Source organism: Clarias gariepinus, chromosome 7 (genome assembly GCF_024256425.1).
Source record: "Clarias gariepinus isolate MV-2021 ecotype Netherlands chromosome 7, CGAR_prim_01v2, whole genome shotgun sequence".
Lineage (NCBI taxonomy): Eukaryota > Metazoa > Chordata > Actinopteri > Siluriformes > Clariidae > Clarias > Clarias gariepinus.
The window spans coordinates 7,310,702-7,329,117 of NC_071106.1; the positions used below are offsets into that span (position 1 = coordinate 7,310,702).

At 41.1% G+C, this 18,416-nt stretch overlaps 1 protein-coding gene across 1 annotated transcript; it reads right to left on the reverse strand.

The window, feature by feature from the left end:
- Positions 1-419: 419 nt before the first annotated feature.
- Positions 420-16,044, reverse strand: LOC128528226 (extracellular calcium-sensing receptor-like). Its single transcript, XM_053500981.1, has 8 exons — positions 15,840-16,044; positions 6,833-6,906; positions 3,869-4,026; positions 3,462-3,750; positions 2,174-2,926; positions 1,863-2,090; positions 1,497-1,620; positions 420-1,333 (listed from the first exon to the last, which is right to left on the reverse strand). Exons 1-8 carry the CDS (start codon positions 16,042-16,044, stop codon positions 420-422), a joined length of 2,745 nt encoding a protein of 914 aa, XP_053356956.1.
- Between the last annotated feature and the right edge of the window lie 2,372 nt (positions 16,045-18,416).

The window sequence follows — 18,416 nt, forward strand, 5'->3', positions numbered from 1 at the left end:
GCATTTTCAGCATATGAGCAACCGCATATAAAACCTGTCTGCATGAGTGGAAAGCCAAGCAAAGTGAATTTGTCAAGGACAGAGGCAAGAAAAAAAGAGAGCCACTTTCAATTTATTTTTTATGCAGCCGGGGCCAAGAAGAATTATAAATTATGGTTAAGTGAGATTTTAATGTTTTATTTATGTCTTTTCTAAACGTTTTGATTGTTTTATATTCACAAATATGATTATAGTGTTAAAAATTGGCAATGTTTGGGAGGCTGGAATAGATTATCTACATTTACATTATTTTCATATAGGAAATTTTTTTTTGCAATACAACATTTTGACTCAAGAACTCGCCTCCAAAACAGATTAAATTTGTATGCCATGGTACCACTATACTTGTTTGCAGCGCAAAAGAAAAAAAAAAAGGTTTCTTAGGTTGTTTTGGATGCCATTTTACCCATCATATTTTTCTTTGTGTTTAGTTCAGGCTTAAACAGAATAATATAACATTTGGGTGTAAATATGCAGAATAATAAAGCAAAACTGGAGGCCAAGATGGCAAATATCTCCACAGCTACAGTAAACTTCCCGGGAGAGCTGACATAAGCTGGAATAAAGGTGATCCACACGGCACAGAATATAAGTATACTGAATGTAATAAATTTAGCTTCATTGAAATTATCTGGTAGCTTTCTAGCTAAAAAAGCTAAAACAAAGCACAAAAAAGCAAGAAGTCCTATATAACCCAGCACTGCCCAGAAGCCTATGGTTGAACCCAAATTACATTCTAATATGATTTTTTCCTTGTAGTAGTCCATGTTCTTGTAGGGGAAAGGAGGAGAAATTATTAACCAAAGCACACAAATAAGGACCTGTACAAAAGTGAAGGCAAGTACACTGAGTCTCTGCTGTAGAGGCCCAAACCATTTCATGACATTACTGCCTGGAAGTGTAGCCCTGAAAGCCACTAACACCACTACTGTTTTCCCCAGAACACAAGAGATACAAAGGACAAATGTGACCCCAAATACTGTGTGGCGCAGCATACAGGACCCCTGAGAGGGCCGTCCAATGAATGTAAGTGAACAAAGGAAACACAGAGTCAGAGAGAAGAGCAGCAAGAAGCTCAGCTCAGAGTTGTTGGCTTTAACAATTGGAGTGTCCTTTTTTATTAAAAATAAAATAGCAACTAGCATGGTTAATATAGCTCCAAACAAGGAAAAAAGTACCAATACCATCCCCATAACCTCTGTAAATGAAAGAAACTCTATAACCTTTAGGACACATTTATCTCTCACAGCATTAGACCAAAATTCTCTTGGACACTGCTCACAGTTACTTGAATCTGCAAAATAATCATGGTTATCATCATTAGGAAGAAACAAAAACTGTATGGATTTTTTATTTATAAATACCAATGAAGAGGAACCGTATCCTAAATAATAATAGAAGAATACACAATGTACAATTAACAATTCGCCTTTGAAACTCACTAACGCTAACATTACCTGTCTGGTTACTGATCTCTCCCTCAGCACATGGTATACAGTCATAGCAGCAAACAGGTCTTCCTTTTTGTGCAGCTTTTCTGGTTCCTGGAGGACAGCTCTCACTGCACACAGACCTTGGTTTCTAAAATGAACAAGATATTATGAATACTATTATTATTATTATTATTATTATTATTATTATTATTATTATTTATTTGTTCATTTATATTAAATCAATAGATTAATTTGCCAAAAGTACTTATATAGGGCTGTATTTTTATTTAAAAAAATTGAATGATAATAATAATAACAATAATGATAATAATAATCAACAGTGAATAATTCAACAGTGAATTTTTTTCAATCAAAAACACCAAGGATTACCTCCTTTTTCTCTCCAGCCCACAGTATATCTTCAGCATTTAAGACAAATTGTTGTCCGTTTGGTAGGGAGGCATCATAATAGCCCAAAACCTTAAACTGCACTTCTCCATTGATCCCTTGTTGCCAGTTCACCACATCATACTTAGGAGCTGTTGCCCCAGTGGTGTCAAACCACACTTGTTCTCCTACATTGCTCATAAAATTGACCTTTTTTAAAGAGTTAACAACCTTTACATGGAAAAGAAATTAAATATTTATTTTATGACAGTATCAGTCACAGACATGAGTTTTCCTTTTCTTATTTGTGTTACCTTCCATGGTTGTATTGTTTTATTTTTCTCACAACTCTGGTTTTCTGTGCATCTTAACAGACTGTGTAGAGAATGTGCTACAGCATAAACTGCATTGTAGACATTATTAATATACCTCAATTCTGCTATATCCTTACTGTAGTTTTTAAATTGAATTACATCATTATATTTGCTACAGGATGTGTAAGTCTGTGAAAAGTTTCCCTCTGTAGACAAGCAAGGGAAATCTTTTTGCCAAAATTTGTTGACAGCATAGTCAGCAAAACGATTGAGCTTCAATTTCCCCACATCAAAACCAATGGCTCCAGCCAATACCCTATAACTTGCTGGAGTTGCTAGATCAACAGCAGAAATCCATGCAACGCCAATCATCTGGTACCCAGTGATATTCTTTAGCAGAAGCTGTTCTATTAGAATGTTCATATCAAAGTAGGCAAAAAATACAATAATTACTTTGGCTGTGCCTTTCTTAATAATATCAACCACTTTACTCATTCTGGCAGGATATGACCGGTCAAACTTCTCAGAGTACTCAACACATATTCCAACCTCTTTGGCTGCCTTATGAAAAATAGCTATTCCATTGTTGCCATAGTCATTATCACTGTACACAGCTCCAACCCAAGACCAGCCAAAGTGCTTGACCAAATATGCCAGTGCTCTACCTTGGTAGTAGTCACTTGCTATGGTCCTGAAAAAAGAAGGGTACTGTTTTCTGTTGCTTAAACATTCACATGTGGCAGCATGGCTTACCTAGGACATAGGACATTATTTAGACCAAAATTTTAGTAGTACATTTATGTAAATGTAAAAGTCATATAAATAAATAACAGTTTATATATTTGGCTTTACAACTTTATTTAGGTCAGGTTTGTGGTGGATGCACAGACAGTCATGGAACGTGTGAATTATTCGCAAATTCTTTCTTTCCTACAGACAGTTTAACATACCTAGTTTGTCTGTAGTTTATCTGTGTGTTTATGTGATTGTTGAAGAAAACCAAAGAATAGCCATGAAAGATAGATAATGCAAAAAGATCTGAAAACCTTGTTTGTCCCTAAGTTTTTCTAAAAGTGAATTGTCTCTAAAAGTTAAATCTTAACTTTTGCAGCTAGAAAGACTTATATTAAAGGATTGATAATCAGTAAAATATAAAAATACATGTATTAATGTATGGTTAAGCCACTTCTCGATAAATAAAATAAATAATAATTATCTAATGCATATTCAATGTGTGTTTTGTAACCATAACAGTTTTCAAACAATGGTTGAAATAACATATGCTTACCACAGGTATGAGAAACGGCCCTGTAGTTCGTGTGAGGGCTATAGTAGGAGTAGACTCTGATTCTCCTATGATGGCTTGTACTACTGGTTGTCCAGAGCAAGAATCATCTGCTGTCATGTCCATACCATTCATAAAAGCCATGGCTGCTTTCATAGAAAACAAACTTGAGAGACAACTGTCATAAATCCTGTAACCAAGTGAGATATTTGGGAGCAAGGTGTTGCTTTTGTTAATTTCATCAATTGCAAACATCATGGTTTGAGCCAGGCGGAATTCTCTGAGGTCAATTCTACAAATGCACATAAAAAAGCTTATAATTTATACTATAAAATAAAACTAAAATGAATACTGCAAAAGCACAGATTCAGCAAAATCAAAACAGTGTTATTGTTTCCAGTACAACAAACCTAATGCAGGTTAAAGGTTGAGGTTTTTCAGTATAGGCCAGTGACTGAATCTCTGTACCACGATGTACTGAAAAGATGGCTCCTATTATTAGATCTCCATCTTTGGACAACAGAGGACTTGCTGGGGTTTCCAGAATATGGCAATTTTCTCCTTTTGCCTGGCTAAGAGAAAGAAGTATTACAAAGGATAACATCACCAAGTGTGTCCTATGCTTCTGCTTGAACAGTCCTTAAGCAATACAGTCTTAATGTATTTATAGATATGCTCTGGGTATGGCCATTAAGTTAGAACAAATCAGAGAAGTGGGGAGCTTTATGATGTCATTAAGGGACATGAGGATCTCAGCAACTTTGTTATATCTATTTAAATTATTCAATATAGAATAGTTAAATAGATATAATAAAATTTTAATTACTTATAGCTACTTTTTTGACCCATGCCATCTAGGTTGCAATCGCAAAATCGTCAAATTTGCATTATATTTGCAGTTAAGATTACCTGCATGAGATTAGTAGATAAATAAATAGTGCTTCCTAGACTCCTTTCGTCACAACTAGCATACTGTATATAGTAGTTATAAAAAGCCTATAGAGCCATGTTAGAATGGCATCATTTATGTATTTATTTTTTGAGGCAAATAGTGCAATAACCTGGTCCCATAAATGTGTCCAAAATAACCTGGTTGCATAATGTTTTTTTTTTTTTAATTAAGATTTTATCAGTCTTTTTGGGTAATAGTGAATCATTTGCAATATTTAGCCATTTTATTGCAAAAGCATCCTAACCTATTATTATGTCAGCTTGGCATCTTATTTTTTTTTTTATTAGTTGGATTCATGCTTTGGGTAATTGTCGTGGTAAAAGGTGAAACTACCCTTTATTTTAAGTAATTTAGTAGATTTAACAGAACTCTTAAAATTGAGTGGTATTTAAAGGGGTGTGCATATCAGTCATTTTCGAGAACTGGGACAAAACATGTTCAGCATGTCCAGCGTGTGTTTTTCTGTAAAATTCAGAAAACCTCCATACATTAAAAATGTTTTGAATATGTAAAAGTTGATTCCAAATGTTAAATGTTGCATAAATGTTTACAATAAAATGTAATAGTTTGTATTTCTAAAACCTTCAATGGCTTTTAAAGATCTATTGTCGTATAAGTTATTAGAGGTTACTCAAGGCTCCATCCACATATCCTGATGCCTGCATGCTACCATTACCTGTGAATGGAATGTGCTGTCAACTTGCTGCCAGTTTCCACACAGCTCCAAAGTTTTGGTAGCCCTTACTTCTCTTTACAGAAGTAAAGACCTTATAGCTGTTTTATATATAGTGTAGATGTTGACACCATCAGATGTGTGTTAACATCCTCAGGTAGGAATTTTTGGTGTTTATGTATTTATGTTTTAGTAAATTGTTCCCACAACAATATTTAATTTCCAATTAAATATTAAATGTCTTAACATTAAGGAACATTTTATTAATAGCATTACTACTATTATATGATTATGATTATTAGTTATTAGAGGAAGCCACTTTTAAATCCAAATTAAATATGATTAAAAGGGGCTGTATTAAATTTTTAAATAATTCTACAACAGTTAAAAAAATCCCTTGGTTATAAGACAAAACTTTTTATTTTTAATAAAATAAATATAATTTAAATACATATTTTAATGTCTGACCCTGTTGACAAAAATTCTGTGATGCACTAAAAAGTTTGTTATTTGTGAACATAGTCTGATAACCCACACAATAAAAGTATTTAGTTAGCCACCAAATGTGCAAGTTCCCTTTCAAAAGGGAATGATGATGCTGAGTGAAAATGCTATGGGCAACATCCCTTTTGTTTAATCGGTTGTGAAGCATCTGTGTATCAAACACGCCTGATTAGGTGCACCTGCAGGTTCTAAACAGGAGTGAGCCGGAAACATCCTCAGGTCTTTTTGTCTTCAAGGACCACATTGTGTTTGTGTGTGTGCAAAGCAAATATACAAACAAAAGCAAAGAAAGTGTTAGATAACTTACCAATTTGGCAGAGTTCATAGTAGTAGATGGTGGCGCACGCTGATGCAGCGGCTTCTTGAGCTCCCGGAACAAAGCCCCTTGGTAGCACACCAGATACAAGAGACATCGCTTTTTCAATGCTGAAAATGTGAGGGAAGTATAGCGTAACTGAACTGTTGTACATCAGAGACAGTTCGATTATTTCTATTTCACCAGGACTAAAATCTGAACTCGGAAGACAGCGCCTCCTGAGAACATCGAAGTGGCGTAGCAGAGCGCGGGTGACAGCGGGCAATAGGAAACGTTTTGCTCGCAGACAGAATAGAGGAAAGCGGGCGTGAGCGTCTGTACAGTTAAAGGCTAGCCGACCTCCGATTCCTACTCTCTTTTTGGCCAACGTCCGCTCCCTGGATAATAAAATGGACTTGCTACGTTTAAGGATTAATGCTCACTCTGAGATGAGGAATTGCGCTGTTCTCTGCCTAACGGAATCCTGGCTAAACCAAAACATCCCGGACTTAGTCTTTCAAATTGATGGCTTTCGGCTTTTTCGTGCGGACCGCGATTACCGGTCGGGGAAAAAAAAGAGGAGGTGGACTGTATGTATGTGAATGAAGGTTGGTGTACAAGCAGTAATTTAGTTAAAAGTCACTGCTCCGAGTCGATAGAGTTCATGACAACAAAGTGTCGGCCATTCTATCTGCCGCGGGAGTTTAATATTGTGTAGGTCACCATTGTTTACATCCCGCCGGGTGCTAATGCTAGCGTAGCGTTGCAGGAGCTTCATGATACCATCAGCTCGCTGCAGACTAAACACCCGGAGGCATTTTACGTGGTTGCGGGGGACTTCAATCATGTGAAACTGACGGACACTCTTCCCAAATTCCACCAGCATGTGGAAATTCCAACACGGGAAGAAAATATTCTGGACTGTGTGTATACAAACATACAGAGCATACAGAGCTCTCCCCCGCCCCCATCTTGGGGCTTTCGATCACATAGCCGTACTGCTGGCGCCAGCCTATCGCCCCTGCTGAGGGGGACAATACACACAAAGAAAACGATCACTGTATGGCCCAGTAATGCAGACATTGTTCTCCAGGACTGCTTTCAGTGCACTGACTGGCAGATCTTAAAAGAAGCAGCCACTTACGGGGATAAGCTGGACCTAGATGAATACACTTCTTCCGTCCTCGGCTTTATATCTAAATGTGCTGATGATGTAACCACCACCAAGACAATTACCTGTTTTCCTAATCAGAAGCCCTGGCTGAATGCTGAAGTAAAGGCTCTGCTGAAAGCTAGGGATGCTGCATTTAGGGCAGGTGATGCATCAGCGCTAAAGTTGGCGAGGAAACCAAGTTAGAGCAAACCTGTACCAAGCTCCCTTCACTTCCTGATGACACGCCCCTTATAGTAACAACAGCCGACGTGGAGAGGATTCTAAAAAGAATTAACCCCAGCAAAGCTGCAGGCCCTGATAACATACCAGGAAGGGTACTTAAGGACTCAGCTCACAAGCTGTCAGAAGTGTTAACTGACATATTAAACACCTCTTTGTCAACTGCGACTGTTCCTACCTGCCTGAAGACTGCCACCATTGTTCAAGTCCCAAAGTGTTCAACAGTGACTTGTCTGAATGATTACCGCCCCATAGCTCTAACCCCGGTAGTCATGAAGTGCTTTGAGAGGCTGGTCATGACTCACATCAAAGCCTCCATCGATGCCACTGTAGACCCCCATCAGTATGCATACAAGACAAATCGCTCTGCAGATGACGCCATCTCATCAGTGATCCACACAGCCCTTACACACCTGGAGAATAAGAATTCCTATGTCCGCCTGCTTTTCCTGAGCTTTTCCTCTGCCTTCAACACCATCTCTCCACAGAAATTAATTCTAAAGCTTTCCTCTCTTGGCTTAAGCCCTTCAGTAGGGAACTGGGTCCTAGACTTCCTGACCAACAGATCTCAAACTGTCAGGATCCATGACACCATCTCCTCCACCATCACCATCAGCACAGGCTCGCCTCAAGGTTGTGTGCTGAGCCCCCTCCTGTTTACTCTGTTGACGTATGACTGCATAGCGAGACACTCCAGCTGTCATATAGTCAAATTTGCAGATGACACTGCAGTGCATGAATCCTATTACAGAGAGAAGGTAGAACAACTGGTACAGTGATGTAGGGGAAATAACCTCTGCATCAATGTAAAAAAGATCTGGTGAAGGACTTCAGAAAGGACAAGCGAACTTCTCTCCCCCTACACATTGATGGAGCAGCTGTGGAAGTGGTCTCCAGCTTTAAGTATCTAGGCGTCCATATAGCTAAGGACTTAAACTTGAGCGTCAACACCTCGGGCCTGATTAAAAAGGCCCATCAGCGCCTCTACTTCCTCAGGAAGCTAAAACGAGCTGGGCTTGGAAGCCTGGTTTTGAAGAGTTTCTATCGAGGAGCGGCTGAAAGCATCATCAGCTCTTACATTACTGTGTGGCATGGCAATAGCACTGTAGCTGAGAGGAAAGCCCTGCAGAGAGTAGTTAAGGCTGCACAGAGGACAGTGGGGAGCAGGCTCCCCTCTATCACCCAACTGTACACTGCAAGATGCAGAGGAAGAGCCCTCCGCATTATTAAGGACTCCACTCACCCTGCACATGCTTTATTTCAACCTCTTCCCTCGGGCAGAAGGCTGAGGAGCCTTCAGTGCAAGACCACCAGGCTCAAAAACAGCTTTAACCCTGAAGCAATTAGACTGCTAAACTCTAGCCGTGCTCTGTAGGTCCTCTCCCATTAAACACAATCAAACTTTTAGTGTAATATATAACTCTATGGTGCAATACATATATATAACCCTATAAGTCGAATATACAATGTGTGCAATACAGCCTCTGAAAATGTACAATACACTATGTATAGTTTATGTCTAATTTCCTGCATAATATATCTCTGACTGCTCTTATTTATATTCATGTATATACATATTTACACCCTCATATTTCTACTACTATGCTATCTCTGTGGCTTAAACGGGACCTGGGTCCTAATTTCGCACCAGAACATGGAAGTGTGCTGGTATGACAATAAAGCTCCTTGAATCCTTGAGTTTGATAGGAGATGCATGCCTCCGTGTGACAGATCTCTTTCGAAAGGCTATCTTCACACTTTTTGTTTTAAGTGTTTTGGGGGAAAAGCACGCTTTCCTCTGGCTCCAGGGAGAGTGTAATCACTGTGATCTCCTTCCTATTAAGGTGCTTCGTGGCGCATTTGTGGGGTTCACGTGCCGATCTAGCAGCTGCGCATGAGACGGAATCCCCCCTTTCTCTCGCCGGATCAGGAAGTTTTAGCACCCATTTCTTAAGTGCGCCCCAGTGCTTCTTGTAAACGGGCAGAAGAGACTCTCTTGCTTCTGCAGAAATGGAGATAGCCACCTCAAAATGCTCCTCTAGTGATGACAGAGCGTATGAGGAGTTACTGGAAGTAGTAACATGTGCAGTCGAGCGATTGCATATCGACTGGCCGCAAAAGAGAGATTTCCCCCCAAGCACTTAAAATTAGATTACAGGTTTCTGTCGGGTGGGTCTGGCTCTCACGAGGCGTGAGGCGCAGAAGGAGAGTATGACGAGCCAGGCACCCCCTCGTAGAGACTGAACGGGGCTCACCGCGATTTGCAATCAGCCTTAAAGAGACCGGACCTGAGGAGAATTTTTAGAATTGAAGAGAATTCCTAGAATTCCTTCACAAAATAAAGTCTCCTCCCTGGCACCCTTAAGCTGTCTCCCGCTTGTGTCGAGTCCATTCTCAACCCCCTGAAGGAAATCAAGCTAGGCCAGAAAGTGACTGTTCATTACTTTCAGAGATCTTTAGGTCTCCTTGGGCACATGAGATCGTTTCAGTTGTGGCTAAGAGTCAGAGGATTTCACATATGAATGAGGGAGCAGACTTGCTGTCCAGACAAGCTGTGACACATAGGGAATGGAAACTCCACCCGGAAGTAGTCAGTCAAATCTGGGAGAGATTTTATGTAGCAGAGGTGGACCTCTTTGCCTCGCAAGAAACAGCACAATGTCCCCTTTACTTCTCTTTGACTCCTTCAGCTCCCCTGGGTCTGGATGTGTTGGCCAATACGTGGCCCGGATTATGTCATTTCCTTTAATAGCTCTGCTTCCGGGAGTCCCGGCGAGGGTCCATCAACAAGGTTTGCGCCTCTTTTTGATAGTGCCCCATTGGCCAACCATAGTGTGGTTCCCGGGTCTAATATCTCTCTTTGACGGCTCACCGTGGGTGATTCTAGTGAGGAGGGATCTTCTGTCTCAAGCACAGGGGACAATATTTCATCCTCGGCCAGAACCTTCACGTCTAGCCCCTGAGGGGGACCAATTAGAAGATGCTACTCTTCCAGACAGCGTAATTGAAACTATTCTACATGCTAAAACTCCCTCCACTAGAAGAAGATGTGCCCTTAAATGGAGTAAATTTAAAAGTTGGTGCATGGCAAAACATGTAGACCCAGTCCACTGCTGAATTGTTTCAGTGCTGGAGTTTCTGCAAGAAAAGTTGTCCTTGGCCCTATGCCCTAGTACTCTCAGAATGTACGTAGCCGCTATTTTGGCTTGTCATGTTCTGACTGAGGTGGTTCTGTAGGATAGCACCCTTTAGCTGCCTGTTTTATTCATGGAGCTAAATGGTTAAGGACGGCCACTAGAGCGACAGTCCCTTTGAAGAGAATTGAAGATCTGCAGGCTTAGTCAGCCTCCCCATTCTGCCTAGACTTTGCCCCTGGGCTAGTCAAAGCTATTCTGCATCCTCAACCGAACTATCTTCCAAAATTTCCATTCTCGACGATGCACCCAGTTGAAGCCTTCTGTCTTCCATCTCTTACAGCACCGGAGCAGGAAAGACTTCACTTTCTGTGTCCAGTCTGTGCTTTTCAGATTTACATCCACCGCACCAGCCAGTGGCGTAAATCAGAGCAGCATTTTATATGCCGGGGGGCGGCCGCCACTAGACAAACACTGTCACATTGGGTGAGATATTTTTTTGTGCTAAATAATATTTGTGCAGTGTAATCAAAGCCTCCTATTCCTCTTAATCCTGGGTTGTTGTTCTTTTAGTGTCACTGTGTGTGCTTTACAATGCCAGACAACATTCAAATGCAAAGTATTCACCCTCTCCAGGTGTGAATCAGATGTTCTCACCTATACATTCAGAGAAATTGAAATGCACCTCTCCCCACTTTAAAAAACTCTTGAATCTGAGGCTCTTCTGAAGCGAGGACTCGCACTGGCCATCAACAGCGATAAAAGCGCTGTCACAAAGGAGCGTGCAGGAGCGCCGCCTCCACATGCTCTGTTCTGCCACTCCGCCCACCGCCACTTATCGTCAGCTGTGTGCCCGCATGCCAGTGTGGCACAGCCCCCGGAACTGCACATGCACAACCTTTATCCCATTCTTTCCATTCTCCCTCCTTCAACCCTTTCCTTTCCCATCTTACCTAAATAAATTACCCTTTTCCCATAAGACCTCGCCTCGTGTCCGTGCTTTCTGATGCTGTCCATGCAACATGGGTCGAACCCGTTACAGAACATAACAGTCTACTGCATTTTATTCTTATAATAACGCAAAAATCAACTGACGCAGTAGAATGTCCTGACAATTTTATAATTTTATGGTAATTTATTTCAGTTAATAAATAAAGATATAAGATGACACAAATCCCTACACGCGTCTTTTCTAATTACACGTGATAAAATCTAAAGGCTCACTGTGTTAACATTTATTTTGTTTAAATTTGATCCCAATAAGATTTAATTTAATTTGAATTCTACATTTGTACTGTAATTTTAGTACTGTGATTATGAATTTCTTTAACTACAATGTTTTACTTGATTTTATCCGCTACTATGTGCAGCTCTAAGGAAGCACGTCTCATTAATCCTGCAGAGAATGAACTAAGGCATGAGGCGTCAGTCTATAGTTATATGGCGCCACTCAGCGGTAAAAGCCAGAAAACGCACAAAGCCAACGATTAGGTAACCACTGTAGCATCCCTCACCCAATGTGACATCGTTTGTCTAGTGGCAGACGCCCCCAGGTTACTGCCCCCATATAAAAAGCTGCTCCGACTTGCGCCACTGGCTAGTGCGGTGAACATAAATCTGCAGAACACGTAGAGCACACAGTAAGTTAAGTATTTTTTGCTCCAGAGCAGTAAATGACAGAGGACAGAAGGCTTCGAGAACAACTGGATGCATGGTCGAGAATGGGAAGATAATACGAGTGAGGATGCAGAATAGCTTTGACCAGCCCAGGGGCAAGGTCTAGGCAGAGTGGTGAGACTAACAGAGCCTGCAAATGCCCAAAGCTCTTCAGAGAAGTAATGGCCATTTAAAAAACCATCTTAAGGGGCAGCATGCTAACAGGCGCTGACCGTAGAGGTTCGGAAGCTATTGGAGGAAATGCATAATGATGAAGTCTGGGCTACGTGTTGGCCATAGTGTCCAGACCCATTGGAGCTGGAGGAACAAGAGAGTAGTAAATAGGACATTGTGCCGTGGTCCATCTCTGTTACATAAAATCCCTCCCAGATTTGACTGACCACTATGGGGTGGAGTTTCCATTCCCCATGTGTCACAGCTTATCAAGTCTGCTTCCACATTCATATGCCCCAAAAAATGTAAATTGCCCTGAGGGACCAGAACTTGTCCTGTGCCCAAAGCAGAATCTGCTGCGCTAGCTTGTTCAAGCAGGGCGAACGCAATCCGCCCTGGCGATTTATTTAAGAGACTAGCATAGTGTTGTCCACCAGCACTAGGATATGGTAGCCTCTCAACTGCTGTGGAAACTATTTCAGGGCCTGAAATAAAGCTATCATTTCCAGGCAATTGATGTGCCATGTGAGAAGATGACCTCTCCAGATCCCTTTGGGCTATCTAAGATTGCGCCCTAACCGATGAGCGAAGTGTCTTTCATTAGCATCTTGCGACAACAACATGGACCTAGAGTGGGACCCAAAGTCAGAAACCGGGGTCTGAACCATATAGAAAGCATACAAACAGGGAGAACCTGGCACACACAGGTTTGGTCCCAAATGAGGCCGGGGTCTTAATTTGCAGTGCCAGCAGCGACTGTGAGCTCGGAGATGAAGTAGGGGCAGTGTCATGGCGTGTGCCTGTGATGGGCATGCACCTAAATCTAATATAACTCCTTGCTCACTAGCTTCTTCAAGTGTGCGAAGCGACGGGGCCGTGGAAACTCCCAGATGGGGCCGAATTTTTATGACCCTGCTGCCAAGGGGTCAAACCCGTTACAGTACTTAACCGCTTTTTTTTCCAGTTCCATTTTAGCCAGATAATTCTGTCAGAGCATAAATATACACAAAATAAGGACCTAGCCCAAGCACAATGTTCGGTTCGCTTCTCTAGCAGAGAGTAAAGGTCCGAGACCGCCGTTTACAACCTTTTGTCTAATATCTGTGAAAGCGCGAGCACCCACACACACACACAGATTGCTGATGGTGAACACCTGTTTTAACCCGTGAGTTTGGGTCAAAAAGACAGACAGGGTCAAAAGCTGGATGAATCAAAGGACATTTCCAAACCAAAAAACGAGATCCATTAAACAAAGTTGGGTTGTTAATGGTTACCCAGCAGTAAGAGATCAAACCTGGAAGCGCGGTTCAAGTTTAAAAACAAGCAGGGACATACACGGATAAAGATTGCTAAGGAAAAGGAAGAGAGGCATGCAAGCTAGATACTTCAGCAATGAATAGAGCTCTCTTCATCCTTTTTAAGCCAAGGGTAAACACTTGGAAAAACTTTAGGTGGAATCATGACTTGGTTGTGCTTGGCTGATCGGGCTGTCTCGTGACAAATCTCTGGAAAGAATCTCAGACAATTATATTTGAAAAGGTCCAGTATAAATGCCTTGTTTAAATATTCACAAAACAATTTTAATTAGCTATTTCTCAGGGCAGAGGTTACATGACAGGTCAAAAAAGTCAGCAAAGATTCACAAACACTCATATTCAAAAAAGGTTATGGTAGGAGAAAACCCACTTATACCTTATTTATACCTCATTTCCCACTTATACCTCATTTCCACTACACTGATGCTAATCAACCAATCACATGGCAGTTGCTTCAATGCATTTAGGGGTGTGGTCCTGTTCAAGACAATCTCCTGAACTCCAAACTGAATGTCAGAATGGGAAAGAAAGGTGATTTAAGCAATTTTGAGCATGGCATGTTGGTGCCAGACGGGCCGGTCTGAGTATTTCACAGTCTGCTCAGTTACTGGGATTTTCACGCACAACCATTTCTAGGGTTTACAAAGAATGGTGTGAAAAGGAAAAAAACATCCAGTAGTCCTGTGGGTGAAAATGTCTTGTTGATGCTATAGGTCAGAGGAGAATGGGCCGACTGATTTAAGTTGATAGAAGAGCAACTTTGACTGAAATAACCACTCATTACAATCAAGGTATGCAGCAAAGCATTTGTGAGGCCACAACATGCACAACCTTGAGGCGGATAGGCTACAACAGCAGAAGACTCCACCGGGTACCACACATCTCCACTACAAATAGGAAAAAGAGGCTACAATTTGCACGAGCTTACCAAAATTGGACAGTTGAAGACTGGAAAAAAAGATGAGTCTCGATTTCTGTTAAGACATTTCAAATGGTAGAGTCAGAATTTGACTTAAACAAAATGAGAACATGGATCCATCATTGCCTTGTTACCACTGTGCAGGCTGGTGGTGGTGTAATGGTGTAATGGTGTGGGGGATGTTGGATCTTGGCACACTTTAGGCCCTTTAGTGCCAATTGGGCATCGTTTAAATGCCACAGGCTACCTGAGCATTCTTTCTGACCAAGTCCATCCCTTTATAACCACCATGTACCCATCCTCTGATGGCTACTTCCAGCAGGATAATGCACCATGTCACAAAGCTCGAATCATTTTAAATTGTTTTTTTGAACATGACAATAAGTTCAGTGTACTAAAATGTCCCGCACAGTTACCAGATCTTAACCCAATAGAGCATCTTTGGGATGTGGTGGAACGGGAGCTTCATGCCCTAGATGTGCATCTCACAAATCTCCATCAACTGCAAGATGCTATCCTATCAATATGGGCCAACATTTCTAAAGAATGCTTACAGCTCCTTGTTGAATCAATGCCACGTAGAATTAAGGCAGTTCTGAAGGCGAAAGGGAGTCAAACACTGTATTAGTATGGTGTTCCTAATAATCCTTTAGGTGAGAAAAATCTCTGTACATCTTTAATCAATTATTATTAATAATCAGTAATATATTTACAAATTATACATGTTTCATTAGTATGTTTTATAATAGGATAATTTGTTTTTAATAAAAATTTAATATTTAATGTCTGTAGTATGAAATTTCCACAGCGACACGTATCCAAGGTGCTTATGTTACCATTGTAACGCACAGAGGAAGTGATGTCTGCACTGGTGATTTCATAGGGCGTTCTGAATCGAGGTGTTTTGTCGATGGAAGTTTCCTTTACCGACATTCTCTGCAAAGGGATCAGGTAGTAGGGAGCACTCTGTGAAGTACACAGGAACCACTAGAGGAACCACTTGGTAGAGGAACCACTTGCTGTAGATTGAGTGCAAGTAAGGAAGCTTAATACAAATGATGCGCTCAGCTGATTGCAAAACGCTCTGTCAAGCTCTCATTTGTTCTGCATGGTGCTGTTCCCAAGCCAGGTTATGATGTCTCCCATCAGGATCCTCTCTATGGTGCAGGAGTAAAAGTACCTAAGCACCTTGGAAGGCAGTCTAAATCTATCTCTCAAACGTCTAAGATGGTAGGGACGCTTCCCGGCTTTTTTTTTTTTTACCACAGTGTTGATGTTAAAGGATCATGACAGTTCAACACCAAGGTATCAGCTGTTCACTCTCTTCACTGGGCTATCGTTGGTGACGGGGTCTGGTATTTCTACTCTGCTTTATACTAAAGTCCACTATTATCTTCTTTGTCTTTTTGATGACCAGGAAAATATTCTTCTTCTGGCACCAGTTCTCCAGATTTCCGATCTTCTTCAGATAGGCCATCTCACTGTTGTCAGTGACCAGGCCCACCACAACTGTGTTGTTAGCAAACTTGATTATGGTGGTGGAGTTGGTAGTGGCCACACAGTCATACATGTACAATTGGTACATCAGTGGGTTCAGGACACAACCCTGGCGGCTCCAGTACTGAGGGTGAGAGAGGCTTAGAGATGTCTGCCCATCCTTACTGCCTGTGGTCTGCCAGTTAGAAAATTGGAGATGTACTGACCCAGAGATGGGCCGATGGAGTGTGGGAATTACAGTATTAAACGCTGAACTGTAGTCGACAAACATTTTAACATAATTCTACTTTCTAGTGTCCAGAGTGAGTGATGTGTGAAGAAGGAGGAGGATGTCATCATCTGTTGAATGGTTCAGGTGGTAAGCAAACCTTAAGTCCAGTGTGTCAGGTAGTGAAGAGATGATGAAGTCTCAGACCAGCCACTCAAAGCACTTCATTACTACTGAAGTCAGGGCTACAGGGCAGTAGTCATTGTGGCAGGATGGGGTTTCTTTAGCACAAGATAATCATGTGGGGATTACAGATTGGGATGAAGTGAGGTTGAATAGAGACATGTCTACATTTGTGATACAGGATGTTGGTGCTTTATAATCAGTTATTGTCCTTAGTCCCTGCCACAGCTTCCTAGAGACACTCTGTTCGAGCTGTGACTCTAGTTTCCACTCATAGCACTGCTTCACTTTTTACGAATGCTGCATGATGCAGCCTTGTACAAATTCATGTGATCTGACGCAAGACACGCGTTATAAGCGGTAATGTGAGATCTGAAAGCATGAGGATGGTTTTATCCACCTACAACTTTAGATTGAGAAACGTTATAATGGTTGTTTTTGCATGGTATCTTTTGCTAGTTTCCTGATGAATCTCACAACCGCTTTTGTAAACACATTGATGTCATCAGAGCTGTACCTGTAAAGTGGCCACCAATTGGTCCGTCCAGCTCACAACATCCCTTGACTGTTTTGAAGGATGGAAAGCAGACTCTCTCCCTCTTCTGACTGCATTTGATGCATTTGCCCAAAATGGAAACTGCATGGGGTCCATGACCCTGGCCTTTAGATTCTCAGAATACCTCTCTTCGGCAGTTTATAACCTCTTTTTAACTTATAATTGCCTTGCCTGGAGGACTTGTTCTAACTCCTTCTATAGGCCTCATTATTTGATTAACAGTCATGCCTAAGATCTCTGGTAAACCATGGCATGCACTTGTTATACTTGAACTAAGTCCCAGTAGAGATTAAGTTTCATCACATAATCTGATTTCTTCTTTTCCAGAAAAACAATATAGCACAAATATATACAGTGGAACCTCAGGTTAACCCAGTTTGCGTGCCTTTTGCCACAAAAGCAAAAATTTGTAATAAATTTTTACTTGAAAAAAAAATATTTTAAATCTTGAAAATCTTGAAAAAAGAAAAAAAATAATAAAATAAAAAAAAAAGAGCAAGTCTTGGCTTACGAGTACCAAGTATCATGTGGAACACATGCGCTTCTCGTTTTGACGCTGAGCATCACGTGATCAGAACTGAGCCAATGGTTTTTCTCTCATGCGTGCTGTGGAATTGTGGGTAATCGTCTCCCGTGCTCAGCGTGCGCGTCTCTCATGTGTGTGTGTGTGTGTGTATGTGTGTGAGTGAAGACGAGAGGAGGAGGGGAGGGGCACGGTGTCTAATGACACATAAACACAAACAGTGGCACATAATGGCACACATACACAAACAGTGCAGGCTGCCAGAGAGAGAGAGAGAGAGAAAATGATGCTCTGCTCTAGAACAAATTATGCTTGTAATCCAAAGTTTTGCTGTACTCGCTAAATAAGCGCTGCCTTTTGCAAAGTGCACCGATGTGAACAGCTTTATATCAGTCACAAATTCACAACCACATTTCAGCCATTTGTGGTCAAAGAATTATTCAATGCTGGACACAAACAGTGAAAAAAAGCATGATGAATAATATTATTTGAAAAAAAAAGCCTGAATCGCTTTGCGTAGATTCAGGGGACAAGCTACTTACTCTGGGCAAGATTCGTACGTCAGTATTGAAGATTTTTTTTGTATGTTACTTCATTTAAGCCTTTTTTCTGTTAGACACTCCCACCAAACAACGCAGCAATTAGCATTTACTTACATTTACTTTTATCATTGATGTTGTCAACCCCTTAAGCACAGTATGATTAGCATCTCTTAACTGCTGTAGAAGATTTAAATAGTGCAAACATTTTATAGAAGTCTGTATGTCCATGAATGATCCCTGGCTCATAGTGGCTCGGAGCAAACTGCAGTCATTTCCGTGAGCATTCAGCAAGTGAAACACCTTGTCCTTGAAAATCTATGAAAATCTTGTCGTCAACTTAAGGAAGAGATGTTTGTCTGTGGGAATTCTATACACAGACATAAACAAACACCTCACTTAAGTAATTTCCACATGTTTGGGCCATTTAGGGAGT